Source organism: Sinocyclocheilus rhinocerous, unplaced genomic scaffold, assembly GCF_001515625.1.
Source record: "Sinocyclocheilus rhinocerous isolate Xijiao unplaced genomic scaffold, SAMN03320098_v1.1 scaffold1193, whole genome shotgun sequence".
NCBI lineage: Eukaryota > Metazoa > Chordata > Actinopteri > Cypriniformes > Cyprinidae > Sinocyclocheilus > Sinocyclocheilus rhinocerous.
The window spans coordinates 121,904-139,124 of NW_015642181.1; the positions used below are offsets into that span (position 1 = coordinate 121,904).

A 17,221-nucleotide genomic window follows, 5' to 3' on the forward strand; every position below is an offset into this window, starting at 1 on the left:
TATATATTTTTTTTTTTTTATACTTAAATTGTAATTACATGTAACAATAAATGGGTTGGAGCAGATAGTGAAGGAAAAGCATTCAACATACATGCAAACTTTTAAAACCATCCCAGGATCCACCTCATGAAGTTGATTTTATATCAGTTTGTGTTATTTTATAGTTTATATGACTTTATTATTGTGTGGATATACATGACTTTACTATATATGTGGAAATATTGCTAGATTGAGTAGATGTGTGTGGCAGTGTACTTTGAAGGTTACACTTTATTTTGATGGTCCCCTATAAGACTATAAGTAACTTTGCAAATACATGTCAACTAATTAGAGTGTTAGTAGAGTGTTAGGTTCTGGTTAGTAGAGTAAGTTGACATGTACTTGCTAAGTTACTAATAGTCAGTAGAATGTCTGTTAGGGGACCATCAAAGCAATTATTAAGAAGCAAACATTAAGAAGATGGTCTACTAAGAATCTTGTCTGGTAGTTGACATGTAGTTGCAAAGTTACTTATAGTCAACAGGATGTCTAAAGGGGAAGTTTTTATTTATGTAGGAACGGAGTGGCTCCACAGTTCCCTCCATCTTGAACCGAATGCAGACCAAACAGACTCCACCTACTTACAACAAGACCAACAAGTTCACCTCGGGGTTCCAGAACATTGTGGATGCTTACGGCATCGGAACCTACCGAGAGATCAACCCAGGTACCAAAACAGGAAACATTCCTTATGCTTAAAAGTACATTTATGCAGGAATTGCTAGATTTTACAAAAAAAAAATATATACATACTTTTACTATTTGGTTTAACAATGCGGAGTCCACTTTTTCTCAGGAAATAAATTTAACTTTGTTTTTAACACTTGTATAATTGGATTGTTTCTATTTTGTTTCTTGCAGCGCCATACACAATCATTACGTTCCCGTTCCTGTTTGCTGTCATGTTTGGGGACATGGGTCATGGCCTGCTGATGACATGTGCGGCACTTTATCTGGTCATAAGAGAGACCCGCCTGCTCGCTCAGAAGAGTGACAATGAGGTCTCAGCTGATCAATAACTATTACATTAAAGGGTTAGTTCACCCAAAAATTTAAATTATGTCATTAATTACTCACCCTCATGTCGTTTCAAACCTGTAAGACCTTCGTTCATCTTCGGAACACAAATTAAAATATTTTTCATGGAATCTGAGAGCTGTCTGACCCTGCATAGACAGCAACGCAACTGAAATGTAAAGTCCAGAAGCGTAGCAAGGAGATCTGTAAAATAATCCATGTGACATCAGTGGTTCAACCGCAATTATACGAAGCTGACAGAACAGCATACGTTGTTTACGTCCAGCGAATATTCTCCAAAATGGCACTAGGGTGATGCGGAGGAGACGAATTGTTGAATAAAGTCGTTATTTTTTTTCTTTTGCGCACAAAAAGTATTCTCGTAGCTTTGTATAATTGCAGTTGAACTGCCCCTGATGTCACATGGATTATTTTACCGATCTCCTTGCTACGTTTCTGGACTTGGGAACATTTCAGTTGCGTTGCTGTCTATGCAGGGTCAGACAGCTTTCAGATTCCATCAAAAATATCTTAATTTGTGTTCCGAAGATGAACGAAGGTCTTACGGGTTTGAAACGACATGATGGTAATTAATGACAGAATTTTCATTTTTGGGTGATCTATCCCTTTAAATAAATATGAAGTTAAATTTGGAGATTAAATCAAATATGAAGTTGTTATTGATTTGTTAACATTGTTAACTTCTAAACGTTAACAATGATGCTTTAAGAGGATTTCAAATTCACATTCGTATATTCTCATTTAAAATGTACAATCTTTGGATGAAAATATTGATGATACAAATAAGCAGTATACAATTCGCAGTTTGCAATTTAAAAAAAAAGGACATTTAAGGCATTTAAATATATGCAGAACCAGCTTCATATTTCAATAATAATGCAGAAAAAAATAATCCGTTCATTAAGCAAATTCAAGAAATCTTTAACATACAATTATGTAATATAACAAGATATTATAGTGTAATCATGAAGTCGTATTCAGAGGTGCAACATTTTATGAATATTTATGATGTAATTTGCTGATTGTTTATAACTTCACAAACGTCTAACCTTAGTTTTTATTTTCTCTCCCCTCTTGTGTATGTGTAGATGTTTAACATGATTTTTGCAGGACGTTATATCATTCTTTTGATGGGGATATTCTCAGTCTACACTGGATTGATCTACAATGACTGCTTCTCCAAGTCCCTCAACATGTTCGGCTCAAGCTGGAGTGTGCGGCCCATGTTTTTCCCTAAAGGAAACTGGACGTAAGTTCACAACATTAAATCAGTGAAACAGTTTGAATATAATCAAACATCATCAGCAATCATACAATCTTACTTTGATTGTCAAATGAATTTATAATGAAAATAACAAAAAGCAAAACATTAAAACAGCATGTAAAATACAGTGTCTCATCTCAAATGTACAGATGTAAAGCAATCATTATATCCTGACTAACATTCACTTTTTAATGAGTTTGACATTGTACAATTTTTGTATGTATTTGTAGGTTTGAGACTCTGGATGGTAACTCAGTTCTTCAGTTAGACCCCGCTGTTCCTGGCGTGTTTGGTGGCCCTTATCCTCTGGGCATTGACCCCGTATGTTTCACAAAAAAACACATTCATACAGTATACACGCAACCTTGCAGAGACAGCTTAGACAAATAAATTGATTCACACCTCAGACACATTTTTACATCATGCATTTTTACTGCGGTGCCTGCATTGGATGTTGACAAAATTGAGCATAAGTGTACACAAATAAGGTGCTCGAAACAGAATGTGATGTTCATAATCTTTTCATAATGTGATGTTCATAATCTTTTGTTGTGCTTTAAATAAGCGCACTTAACAGTATTTTGATGTGTTGACTAAGTTATGTACATACATGTCAAGTACTTAATTATAATTTTAAGCGTATTGTGTTAGCTAATATTAATTTAAACTTATTTTAAATGTACTAAATTGCAACATCATCATTACAAATATGTAATTATAAATATATTTAAATAAATGGCATACAAGTTTCAATAGACATTACATATTTTATTTAGTGTATTTTGGCATAAATTCTTGTCAGTACATTTGGCAGTACACTTTAAACATATTTCAAAGGCAGATAGAAGTGAGAAATTGCACACATAATTGCATTGAATATGAATTCACATTTTTCTTTTTATTGCAATAACATGCAATTAAGTGTCCAAAAGCATTACATTCAGTTTTCACTTAAGTATGTCTGTGACATTATTTCTGTAGTAAACTTTTTAAAAATGTGCTAAAATGTACTTATTTTTAACAAAAGGAATGAAAGGAAAGAGGATTAGAGGCCTTTTACATAGAATCTGTTTTTCTGCGGGTAGACAGAATGGAACAGAATATGTCTTTAGACATTTTTGTAAAAGTTGAGAAAAAATACCATGCCAAACTTAACATTTTTTTCATGCTGTAAATGTGCAAAGACCAATAATTACCAAAAAGCACAAATGAGAACTTCTCTTCCTCTATACGTTTTACACTGTGATTTGTATTACAAACAACTAAAATAAGGTTCTTCAGTTCAATTCTGGTATAAGACTGTTCTACTAATATTTCTCTGTTAGATCTGGAATGTTGCCACAAATAAGCTGACTTTCCTGAACTCGTTTAAGATGAAGATGTCTGTAGTCCTGGGTGTCATTCACATGCTGTTTGGTGTCACGCTGTCCCTCTTCAATCACCTGTAAGTGTGTGTTCAAATGTGTGCGTGTGGAGCAGCTAGTGTACGAATTACTAAGTGCAATGACTGGGGATCGTCCTTTCGTGTTTTGCTCTAACTGCATTTCTTTCTCACAGGTACTTCAAGAAACCTTTGAACATTTTCCTGGGTTTCATTCCTGAGATTGTGTTCATGAGCAGTCTGTTTGGTTATCTGATCCTGCTCATCTTCTACAAGTGGACGGCTTATGATGCAGCGACATCTAAAGATGCTCCCAGTCTACTGATTGCTTTCATCAATATGTGTCTTTTCAACTACAATGATCCTACCAACAAACCCTTGTACAGAGGACAGGTAATACACACATTTAAAAGAAAACAAATAGATGGATAGAATTCTGGCTAGGATCAGATAGAATTCTGGTTGGATGATTGGAGGATCTCTTTCTATGTGTGCATAGGTGGGGATTCAGTCTCTGTTGGTGGTGATAGCTCTGGCGTGTGTGCCGTGTATGCTGGTGGTGAAGACTATGGTCCTGCGCCGTCAGTACCTGTGGAAGAAGCACCTGGTATGCTTATTTACTCTAATCAAAACCAGCCAAACTTCATCTTTGTTTTTCATTTTATGTCATTAAATCATAGAGCATGATATTGAAATGGAATGTTGAAAGTGTTTGTTTTGTTTCATTGTCCATGACAAATGCAAACTACACAAATATTAGTAGATATAACAAACAAACAGACCTCTGATATTGGGACGCTGGGGTTTGGAGTTACAGACTGTGAACATTGTGTTTCCTCAGATGTTTTTTAACAGCATGCCATGGGACAAAGCCAAGTATAACACCTTTACTGAATTTCTTCATAGATGTATGTCTGTGTGCATATATGTATGTTCAATAGAGCAGAATTGTGCATAATTTTTCATATGTGTAGGTAGGATCAAATGAGATTGTGAAAGAGGAGGCAACTCTGATTTGGCCCAATGGGGCACCTACCATGCTGGAAGCTTTTACAGCAGGTTGAAGATTGTTTAGAAAAAGATAACTGGTAATAGATATCTTGTGTTCCATTCACAGGACAGTTTTAGTGTTGAAAGTACTGATGTTCTCAAAATGATAAAATACAAGAATAGCCTTAAAGGGATAGTTCACCCAAAAATGAAAATTTGATGTTTATCTGCTTACCCCCAGGGCATCCAAGATGTAGGTGACTTTGTTTCTTCAGTAGAACACAAACGGAGATTTTTAACTCCAGCCGTTGCAGTCTATCAGTCGGATAATGCATGGCAATGGTAACAAAATCTATGAGAGTAAAAAAAAACATGCACAGACAAATCCAAATTAAACACTGCGGCTCGTGACGATACATTGATGTCTAAAGACACGAAACGATCGGTCTGTGCAAGAAACTGAACATGAAGAAACAAAGTCACCTACATCTTGGATGCCCTGGGGGTAAGCAGATAAACATCAAATTTTCATTTTTGGGTGAACTATCCCTTTAAATTCACCATAATGTTGAACTAGTATCAGTTCTTGTTCAAATCAGGAAAAATCTGTAGAATTCAGCAGGATGGATTTTAAATTTTGTAAATCTATCTTGAAAGTGGCAAAAATGCCACTTTATATTCAGATTTAAAATATGGGGGCCACTAATGGAAATTTCTTGTGTAATGTGTTAAAGGAATAGTTCACCCAAAAAAGAAAAGAACATTCAAGTTGTAGAGTTTATTTCTTTATCTGAACAGGTTTGGAGAAATTTTGCATTACATCACTTGCTCATCAACAGATCTTCTGCAGTGAATGGGTGTTGTTGAATAGCTAATTGTTATTTTTTTTTTTTTTTTTTTACATAAAAAAGGCTCATACATCAAAGAGCATGCTGAAGCTAATGAAGCAAGTTAGTGAAAATAATGTTTTAAAAGGAGAGACTGCTGTATTTCTTCATTTGAACTTGAATGTGAATAATTTATGAGGTTTGGACTGGAAGAAGTGCCTAAATAGCACAGAAGAGACTATTTGTTGAAACAGGCAGGACACAAATTATCCCTTGATTAACAAAATTAGATAATTTATGATACTGGTCCAGTTGCTTTGTGATTAACAGGTGAAGCTCCATCGTGTTTTGGTAGGTGCTCCAAGCAGCCATACCAAACACAGCATACACTCAGGCGACCCATGGCGTGCTGATAGCCACACAGACCTTGTTTGTATTTAGTCCCAGATGAGGGAGGCAAGACCTGCAGAGAATCTAGAAACTTTAGAGCAGACAGGCACCAGCTCACCCACCGGACTCACCCAACAGGGCACGCAGAAGTTCGGTGGCATCCGGGTCGGAAACGGGCCTACAGAAGACGAGGCGGAGATCATTGACCACGACCAGCTCTCGCAGCACTCAGAGGAAGGAGATGAGGTGGGTGGAGTCTGTGATGTCAGCCTGTGGTACATGTCATATGGAATTATTTGAATTGTAATGTTTTTCTGATATTTATTGGTGCATATTCCTCATTACATATACATAAAAATACAACCTAATCACAACAGCTGAGGGACATTTTGATGGCACACAGAGAAACGTGATGTTTTCTTGTGTGATGTTGTAGTTTGGCTGCAGTGAGATCGTGTTTAATGGAAAATAAACTATTGTTTACCAGTGTTTTAAGTGTATCTGCCTAAACAAAAGATAGTCTGATTAAAAGGATTGTCATCCTACAGAAATTTGAGAAATGTAAACAGAGGAGTAACTTCTCAGCAAGACTCTGTGAGCAGTCTGACTCACCCGCTCCAAACATACCCACCATTGGAATGTGCAAAATGTTTTCATATTTTCTTACCTTTTGACATTGCCCTGAACGGTCTGTTCCATCATGTGCTGAGCAGATAAAAACAACAAATAATGAAAACACGATTGAATGAATTAAAGGCTGCGTTCTTGGTAGCGTAATGTTTTAGAGTTTTAGGTTGAAACCTGTCATGAATATTTCCCGCTAATATATATTCCCGAGAGTAAAGAAAAAAAAAACATGCAATTACATTTTGCATTAAGAAAAAGTTTTTAAGACTATTAAAGGGGTCATATGATGCTTTTTTAAAGATCATTATTTAAGTTCTTATTACTCTAATGCAAAAAATATATTTTAATTGGGAAGTGTTTATATTTCATGATAGCATTTGTTGTAATACCTGATTCAAATAAAAAGTATTATTACATTGTTTTACTGCAGTGTTGTGAAAATATATTACAGTGATGAGAAATTAATGAGAATCATCATTGAGAATAATGGAATTAATAACAAATTTGAAAATAAAACCAGGTGCATTACAGTTGCAGTAAGAAATTTGCTTAATTGTTATGAAAATAATGTCACAATGCAAGCAAATCTCAATACTTATATAATCATACTTATAAAACATAAATATACTTAAATACTTATAGTATAATGCTTAACAAAAAATAAACTAAATAGCAAACGTTTGGTGTGACTTAGACATATTTTCTTGAGATTCAGCCTATTAGATGTTTTTGTGGGCAATAACTAGACAATTTTAATAAGTAACACATTTATGTCATTTTATTTATTAGTAAATGTTAGTGTCATCATTATTATTGATGTGTGGTCTGTTTAAGACACAATGGAAACAGAAAGTTAGCTATATGATGATTCAATAATTTTGGAATGCACTGAAGTTTTGAAACTTGTTTTGAAACAGTGATTATTTATGGCCATCCAAATTGAATCTTTCTATAATTTATTATTACGAGTAACAAGATGAGTTATGACTGAGGTGAAGGTTTGTGGTATTACCCACACATGGCATTAATTGTTCATGGTGAAAGAGGATTGCACAGATCCTCATCTACTGAGATGGAAAAACTTAGTATACTGACTGCAAACACAAGGACAGGATCCAGCATGCGCATATCAGAATATTGTATAATAGTAGTGCTTGGTGCATGTGTGCCAAAGTTAAAGAGAATACTATATACATAATAATACACATAAAAAAACATTCCTAACAGATTGCAGATTGCTTTCTTTGTCTGATCTGTAACCTTTGACCTGCCTTACTTATTATTCTCGTCGGTATGCATTATTCATGCAGTTAATTTTACAATAATTGAATTAGAAACAATTCTCTTTGATTTGTTTACTTAAAACTCTGTTCTCTACTTTTCAAGCATTCAGAGGAAGAACCGGTAAGAGAATTTTGTGTGTTGTTCTGTTACTTTTGCATTCACATAATCTTTCTTATATATTAATTATTCATGAAAATAATTGATAATACATTTTTTATTCAAACACAAACCGAAAAAAATATGTCATGTGTGGATGTGGATGTCATGAAACAGTGTTTTCAAGTACAATTATATTAAAATGTTTGCAAGCTAAGTTATATTGATTTTGACTCTTATGAAATATGAAATAACAGGTCTTAGTGAAACATACAATAAAATTACTCTAGATTTTCACTTTACAAAAAGGGAAAACAAGAAGGATGTTCTGTCATCTGTGAAGTATAAAATACGGTAGTTTGTATATATTATTATTGGGAAGTAATGACCTTCAATGATCCATCAAAGTTATTTTTCATGGCACACAGTGTTTTATTGTATATTTGCACGTGCTGGGAACCAAATATACTATTTTTTTAGAGTAAGTGGTAATTGTGAATTAATGTAAATGGATGAAAAGATCATTCGTGACACACTGCAGTTTCTTAGTAAGGCAGTTATTTCTATACATGATTGTTAGAATTATGTAATATCCTTGATATTGTGTTATTGAGTTAATGCACACTAATAATCTATGCACTTTGAGTCACTCAATAGCCTTGGCCTTCTGGTTTCTATGATATCCTGGTAACACACCTCTGCTGGAGAACAATGAGAGTGTTACGTCAGGTTTTCCATGATGGCTTTTGAGCCATTCGGCACTCTCAACAAAAGATTCAAGAGGAAAAGGGAAACCAGCCTCTGCCAAGCCAAACTTTACATGACTTTACAAGTAGTACAAGAATCAGTCCTATCTTTTCCCTTTTGATAAACACACCTGACATCAATGCTTCTTCAATAATTTTTCTTGCGGAGTAAAACGTATTTCTATTGAACATAACCTTTGACCACCTAAGCACTCTGGACATGTTGATGGACTCAAGTGCTGTCCATTCATTTAGGCTAAATTCAGATTGTTTTTTTCTTTATGTGACTATTTTTTCCCCCATAACAGTGTGAACAGCACAAACCACATGGAATCTGAACTTTTCAATTCTAATTTGTGCCACTTCCGTATGTGGTTCTAAATCAGATGTTTTGCATTGAAACCTCAGTCTTATCAGAATTTATGCGGCTTTTGTGTCACTCTAGATCAACATTTTACAATTCAATTCAATCCAAAGATTTTACATAACATAGGTCCTTGGTCATTTGGTTAATATGGAAGACGGCTGCAAAGGTAGTCAGTGGGGGACAGTGAGGTGTTAGAAGTCATAAGTATTACGATGACAGCTCTGTTCAAGCAAAACTTATGTGAAAATTATATGTGAAAAACTCTTTCTCCTCATCTTCATCCTCATCGCCTGTGCACAAATTTGCTGACCTCAGTTTGCTTCTACATGACAGTGTGTTGTCTTTCTTATTGTTACTTTGTGCATATGTGTCAGTTCAGGACCATGACCAGTTCACACTCACATCTGATATTGGACACATTTTAAAAAAATAATATAAACAGACAAACAAACAAAAAATGGATATGAGCATTAAATGGGAATGAGAATTGAGCACTAAGGCCTGCAGTGTAGCCTTAGATTCCAGTTATCTCTATTATTATTATTTTTCATACAGTTTTGAATTTGTGCACATCCTGAAACAATTTCATACATACATTTCATACATATAGCATGCATAAGCGTGTACATATTATGTATCTGAGAAAAGTCAGTCTACATTCCCATTCATTTTCTGTCCTTTTCTTTTCTCCAAACCACTTGTCCTTTGTAGGGTCTTGTTGGCCAGTCTGTTGCAGCACTCTAGATTTATTATAAAATAAACTTCAGTGTTTTTGTACATACACTGCTCGTGACTTGGCAGAAGGGGATCTGTGATCTTTAGATTGAAAATGGAAAAAAAAAAAACTGCTCGTTTCTCTGTAATCTCTCTGGATTGTTAAAAGACAGGAAAAAGATCACTGACATCACAGTCATCTCAGCTCTATTGTTCTCAACACGAATGACACCATGCGTCTTCCAAAATATTAAAATATTATGATGAAAAGTGAAGATGAATTACTGAACTAGTCCTCCTTAATAGAAGAGTACTGTTTTCTACTGCTCATTTATCATTTCTGAATCAGATAACACTTTACTAGCCACATTCACACACAAAAAAAAAATCAATTGAAGAAGCTTCCAGTAGAAGCACAACAGCAAAATAATAAAATAATATATGCACAAAAAAGTGGGTTTACGATCAGATATCTGATTTAAAAAAAAAAAAATAGTATACCATCAGTGTACTGTAAGTCACATTGGATACAAGTGTTTTCCAAATATATAAATGTGGCTATGTTCCTAAAATAATACTAGTTTACTGCTTTTTGAATACTGCATACTGCCTATTGTAAGTAGGTATTATGCAAAAAAGGGTATAAAGAGTTCAAACAGTTGTTTTCTGCATAGCATTTTAATGCAGGGAGAAGAGGTAAAAGTTATCATCTTTAAAATAAAACTGGTTATTATGAATTTTTTATTAATTTGTGGTAACACTTTAGATTAGGGAACACTATTCACTATTAACAAGTTGCTTATTAACATGCATATTACTAGCATATTGGCCGTTTACTAGTATTTATAAAGCACATATTAATTCATTTTGCATAATAATTAATGGTCTTTTATTTCCATATAAAACTGATCAACATACAAACATATATCACAGCAAATATGGTAAACAGAAGTATGAACGTGTTTGCTTGAGAACCAATTAGCACATTTGAGCTTCCACACGAACCAATGAGGTTTGTTCTTGGTCTATTGTTGAATGACAGAATGTTCATTTTTGTCTGAACTAACCTTTTAAGATAGCTTTTAACTTTTTTTGGATCCTACATTCAAAGATCATTATTGACCCTTTTCTGTATTTTTTTTTTCTTTTTTGTCTGTAGTTTAACTTTGGAGATATGGCTGTTCATCAGGCCATTCACACTATAGAATACTGTCTGGGCTGCATCTCCAACACTGCCTCATACCTGCGGCTCTGGGCCCTCAGTTTGGCTCATGCTCGTAAGTTCATCCACACACACTCACACACACATAAAAATCCACAACACATCCACAGGCTTGTTAAAATTGAACTCACTCTTTCTCTGTCTGTCTGTCAGAGTTGTCTGAGGTTCTTTGGGGAATGGTGATGCATCTTGGACTGTCATCGAGGAGTGGTGGTGGATTCTTTGGCCTGTCGATCATTTTCTCTGCCTTTGCCACACTAACAGTGTGCATCTTACTCATCATGGAGGGACTGTCTGCATTTCTGCATGCTCTGCGCTTACATTGGTGAGATAAACACACACATCAACACACAGGGCCGTAATTTGCCAGTGCAAACACATACAAATGAAAATATTTTAAATTGAAAATTTTCAATTGTTTTAAAATTTAAACAATTCATCTTTAACATTTTTATAGACATGATGAAGACATCACTCAAAAGTACCATTTGAGCTATATATAGTTGAGTCATGAAACTCTAGATAGCACAGGCTGATAGGTCTTTTCCATGCAATCTGTTAGCAATCACATCATTTACTACACAGCGCAAGCTGATTGGCCTCTGTTCATTCTACAGCCAATAAGATTTTTTGCTCAATATTTAAATATTCTGGTTCAGTGTTCACGCTATACTGGTCCTGCAGAACGCTATCAACGTTTCTCTGAAACCCACCACCTCCCCCAGCTCCACCTGTCTACATCTGCTAGGGTATTTATGTATGCCTATTCATGCAGCAGCAACATCATATCTTACATGCTCACAGCAGCGTGTCTGTGTATCTGTTGGCAGTAGCAGTTTGCTCTGCAGCAGCATTCATAGCAGATCTAGTCTGCTAAGACCAAATACATTAAAACTGTCATATCCATTAACACGCTAAAACTATTTCGAGTCGTTGAAAGGATGTTAGCGAAAAGCTATGAATGAATAGAGCTGTACAACTAAGAGAAATTGTCTATTCTAAAACTGTTATTTTTTTTACAATCACTCTATCTTTGACACTCTTTTCTGTTAACCCTCAAAGACCGAGACAGCCGCCTCGCGGCTAAAAATAACTATTGTTCGTAAATGTTTAATAACTTTTGAACCGCTAAACTTATCTGAAAAGTGTCGTAAAGCAGAGATTCTCCGCTTTTCGGAGATATCGCATTTGTCTCATTTGGATATTCAGAGGCTCGGTAGCATACATGATTACGCCATCACATTTTGACAACATTGATTCGTCAGAAGAAACCAATGCATTTCGTCCTCTGAGCCAAACAGGAACGATTGTTGACGCTTAGTCCCACCCCCGTGACCAGATTGGTTCAAACTGTCACATATTCAACCAATAAACATAGGTTTTGGTCTTTTGAACCATTGTTTAGCAAGTTTCTTTGGAAATCTGATCAAAGTGAAAGTAAAGTGTGTCGTGCGTGCACGAAAACAAACACACAATACCACATTTGCATGAGAGCATAAAAACACAGGACAGATCACTTTGACATAAAACAAACCAAAAACAAGGATGAAAAAGCGGTACATATCGGATAAAGCACTGGAATTTAGGTATTCACGTCGCTGGGCGATGTCCCGGTAAAATCAACTGACGCAGAGTGCAGCCAGCGGATCGAATCATTTGGCTGTTATATTATGTAAATAATAGTTCATAAGGATCATTTGCACTATTTTTTTCTGTTGCACTGTATATTTTGTTATTATATAACACGGTTTCCATTTTTTTTACTCCCTAAATGTTTTTGGACACATCTATATCGTTAGTAATGTAGATAGACCTGTTTTCACTGAAAAGCGCCTATAACAATATTGTAATAAATGGCTATAACTGGCTTGGGGAATGTTATTTGTAGAAAAACATTTTTTTGGAAGTGTAAAACACCCAGATACAACATTCTAAAGAAAAAAAACAAACTTCAGGTGTTTTTGTTTGAGTACACAGTAAAAAAAACACCCAATTATTGCTTGCGTTTTTCTTAAAATTCTGGAAATTCATTAATTCTTAAAGAAACCAAAGGGAAAATTGGGACTTTATATTAGCTAGACTGAAACTTCAAGTGCTCTTGTTTATAATGATATATGGCACTTGATGCTCACTGCTACAATAGGTCTGAAAAAACAAAGAAAAGTACAGGCGTGTCAGGTGCCCCAAAATGTTCTAGGTCTTTAAGGGTTAAGATCTTAATGTGTAGATTATGTCATCCTTCTGAAATGTGCTACAGAGGGAAAGAATGTGAAGAGGAAAGGTAAACATATCGCTGCCTCTCAAGAATAACTTGTTCTGATAATGATTTTATAAGGCGCTAATTGTGGCATTTTTATGTCATTCTCGTCTCAACCCTTTCAAAATTCCTTCCACGGCCTATGCACACACAGACATGTTGAAGGTAAATGAGGTTCTACACTCTTGGTGGTTTTATTTGTTCCGTGCGTAGAAAGATGGAAGAGTCTTTTCTCTCTTGACTTAAATATTTACCACAGCAGTGAGACATTCCCTGACTCTTAAATGTTTCCTTCTCTTGTGTATCCACCCAACAGATTTTCCACCCAATCAAACCTTTTTTATCTTAATGTAAAATCATGTTCCAGTTCCATTTGATGTTTAAAGGTTTCTAGATTAAAGGCATATATTACTTTTTTCTCATCTTTTTTTTCCAACAGGGAACTGACTCCCTTAAATTCTCAGAGAGCTGTCATGCACACAATCACTTAATAACAGCTGTCTGTTTGATTTCAAAAATCTGTGTCTGGACATTACCTTACTCAAAATCTCAACCTTCGGTTCAAAAATATTTTCTCCCAACGGCAAATCTAAACACTCTTATCTATGACCCAATGATAGTGACGGAATGTGTGTGATTATGGCTTTTTTCACTCCTGGCAGCAAAACCTGGAGAAATTGAAAAATGTGCCCATTATAGACAAAGTTGGAGAAATAGCTCAAATAACAGTTTACCCACAGAGCTTACTTGTATGAAAGTTTCAGAAATAAAGGCAAAAATATATTAAAAATGACAGACATTTGGCTAATTTACAAGCATAGTTTGACCTCTTCAACTTCAATATTCCCCATCAACTATTCTTACATACAGTAGAGAGTATTTTCAAGTGGGTATGATCTTTGCACAGAACATTCTGAGAAATTAGGGATTTGTGTGTTTATTTTACAGTCGGTCTATAATCTGTAAATTGTTTTATATAGGATTTAAGTTTATACAAAGCAAATGTAACAGTTCTGTCAATCAGTCAAGTGAGAACCGTTATCGACTGATGCCAGAAATCTTAAAATTGAACAATAGTGTAGGTGTGTTGTAAGAGGGCGTGAAAGTCATTTGGCCCACTAATAGCTGCCACAGTATAACAGTCTTCACCGGCTGACACATTCCTCATATGGTCATACAGCCCAACCCGATTTTCACCTTTTCACTTCAACACACTTTTGCTTTTGAGGAAGTAACCACAACATACTGCAAGTAAACAAAGATGCAAGTCCATTGTTGTCAACAGGAATCAACAGGTGTTTTTAATATTAAATGTCCCGCTCATCACCGCTCTGACATTGCATTCTTTTGTCCTGTCTTTCCTGTCATTTAGGGTGGAGTTCCAGAACAAATTCTACACAGGACAGGGCTTCAAGTTTGTCCCGTTTTCCTTCGAGAGTATCCTGGAGGGTCGATTCGATGAATGAGCTACTACAGCTTTATCAAATATCATCAATTCCCACTCCTGCATGGATCCTGTCTCACCCTGTCCTCTTCAGGAGCAGTGCTGTCTGGTGATGTGTTTGTAAGATGTGACCCCTAACCTATGCACATTGGGTGTTTTTGAGATGTGCTGTGTTCTGTAAGCCTTCCTGCCAGATTTGTAACCCACTTTATGTAAACAGTCCTTTAAAACAGTGGGTTAACTATAATAGATGCTGCAATGTTACAAATGTCTAAGGAGTACTGACTGGAAATCTAGATTGAACAGTTTAATGACTTATTTTGAATGATTTCACAGACTGCACTCAAAAAAGGGCTTTTCACACTGCTCTTGACCCTGGGTTATCACCATTCTAAACTTTGACCCCAGGTAAAGGTACGTTTTACACAAATTTAAAAGCGGGGTTAGCACCGGATTGCGGTAGCAAACTTGTGCAATGTGAAACAATGCGGTATTAGAATATTATGGATAGATGCTTAGCAGCAGATACCCAATCGTGCCTCATATTCACATACTTTGGACAGTCATGGAAACATTGCACATTGTATAAACAGTTATTTCAGCGTTTGAGGGGAAAAATGTCAACTGGTGACAGAAAACCTATGAACTGATATGTACCTGATAGTCTACAATATATAATACGAGGATGAGCCATGCTAGAACCATCCCACATTCTTCTAGTCAATGACAATGACACCTCAAATTTGCAAATAAGACCGTTAACCCAGGATTTATGAATGTACAGTGTGAAACATCAGATTAAGAACAGCCATGATTAATTGCTAACCTTGGGTAAATTATGAGCAGTGTAAAACTTGGAGCAAGATAACCCAGAATTCCATTTACCTGGCATTTAGAATGACCCAGGGTTAACTATTTCAAGTGTGAAAAGCCCTGAAGAGCAATATCCAGCTAATGCAGGAGTGTCCAATCCTGCTCCTGGAGGGCCAATGTTCTGCAAAATGTAGCTCCACCCAAATCCAACACACTTGCATGGAATTTTCTGGTGAGTCTGAAGACTTTGATTAGCTGGTTCAGGAGTGTTTAATTAAGGTTGGAGCTAAACAGGTTTGGACCCTCCTGAGTAAATAATATATTGTAGAGCAGTGGTTCCCAAACATATTCCTGGAGTACATTTTTAATGTCTCCTTTTCTGACACACTCATTTCAGGTCATGGAGTCTCTACTAATGAAATGATGGCCTAAATCAGGTGTGTTTGATTAAGGACACATTCAAAATTTGAACAGTGTTGGGGGCTCCAGAAATGTGGCTGAGAACCGCTGTTGTAGAGCAGAGCATAACTGGAATAAAATTTATATTCACTATAGAATCTTCCATGACTTTTACATGAAAATTTTAAATTTTTTAATTCTCTGATTCCCAGAGAAACCATGAAAACCTGTATTTACATCTAAAACCATCAGTAAGTCTAGCCTTTATGGTTAAATTACATAATGGCTCAATATATAAACATCAGCTTTTCCTGCTGATGTTACTCTGCACCTATTGTGTCTCTCCACAAACCATTCTTATTGTGTTGTTTTGAAGGGACAGATAACGTAGATGGTTTCAGGGATCACCCTGTTTAAATTAATTGAAAATATATATAACCTTGATCCCACATTGATAAAAAAAAAGAAGCTAGTCAGAAAAAGCAACAACATTTTACAGAATAAAGGTTAACATCCTGTTACTGAGTAGACAACAGTGGATATCATAAGTCTCTTGAGGCAGCTAGTAAAGGTGTTAATGTTTGGTGGACTGTCTTCAGCTGTGTCTTGCTCAAAAGTTAAACATATCGACATGGAATTAAAATATGAAAGATTTACTTTATCTTTTTTTATTTGTTGCTGTTTATTGTTTTGCTGTGGTGGTGTGGCAAGTCGTTTACATGCAGAAGAGAGTGTTTGTGCATGAACAAATATTTCAGTGAGGACTATACAATGAGTCAAAGATGTCTGTTGTTGTAAAACCCTGTTCCTCCTAAATCAGACAATTAAAGATCTGGGGACAATAAACTCATGTCAGTGTTTCTATTAGATCTAAGAGTCTGTTATCATCAAATACACATTTGATTGTTAGTCTTAAAGGGTCATTTGGTGTTACGTGACTTGAATATTAAATCAGATAAAATATAAAATCAGATACATAACGTCAAAAGATTTGAACATTGAAGATGTTATTTGTAATTTTACATTAATAAATAACATGGAACAATCTCTTGTTTCTTGACCCTGTGGACATGGAAGGAAAAAAATGCCTCATAAGACAAAGAACTTAATGAATCCACCAGGCTTTACAGCTCTAGTGGCTCCAGATTTCCTCCATATTTGTGTCCAACTTCCTGTTCATGCAGAGGGAGGAAGAGAGGCAAGCATGAATGGAAAAATGTAATCTTTGCTGTGAACTATTTACTATTCAATTACTATCTATTGTGAGACTTTCTATACTGCATTCTGCTACTGTGCTGTTTTATTTTATTTATTTTTTTAGAT

General features: G+C 35.5%; 1 protein-coding gene across 2 annotated transcripts in view; it reads left to right on the forward strand.

The window, feature by feature from the left end:
* The window catches only part of LOC107755711 (V-type proton ATPase 116 kDa subunit a), a 44,726-nt gene extending 27,982 nt beyond the window's left edge, over nt 1-16,744 (forward strand). Inside the window, exons 11-22 of one of the 2 annotated variants that reach the window (XM_016572594.1) lie at nt 556-706; nt 901-1,040; nt 2,166-2,326; nt 2,572-2,662; nt 3,667-3,785; nt 3,899-4,115; nt 4,222-4,329; nt 5,981-6,175; nt 7,943-7,960; nt 10,923-11,040; nt 11,139-11,310; nt 14,615-16,744. In XM_016572594.1, coding sequence (XP_016428080.1) covers nt 556-706; nt 901-1,040; nt 2,166-2,326; nt 2,572-2,662; nt 3,667-3,785; nt 3,899-4,115; nt 4,222-4,329; nt 5,981-6,175; nt 7,943-7,960; nt 10,923-11,040; nt 11,139-11,310; nt 14,615-14,708 — 1,584 coding nt within the window. In that variant the 3' untranslated portion in view covers nt 14,709-16,744. The remainder of the gene's footprint in view (nt 1-555; nt 707-900; nt 1,041-2,165; nt 2,327-2,571; nt 2,663-3,666; nt 3,786-3,898; nt 4,116-4,221; nt 4,330-5,980; nt 6,176-7,942; nt 7,961-10,922; nt 11,041-11,138; nt 11,311-14,614) is intronic. The other variant, XM_016572595.1, reaches the window with a different exon arrangement.
* Nucleotides 16,745-17,221: the final 477 nt, after the last annotated feature.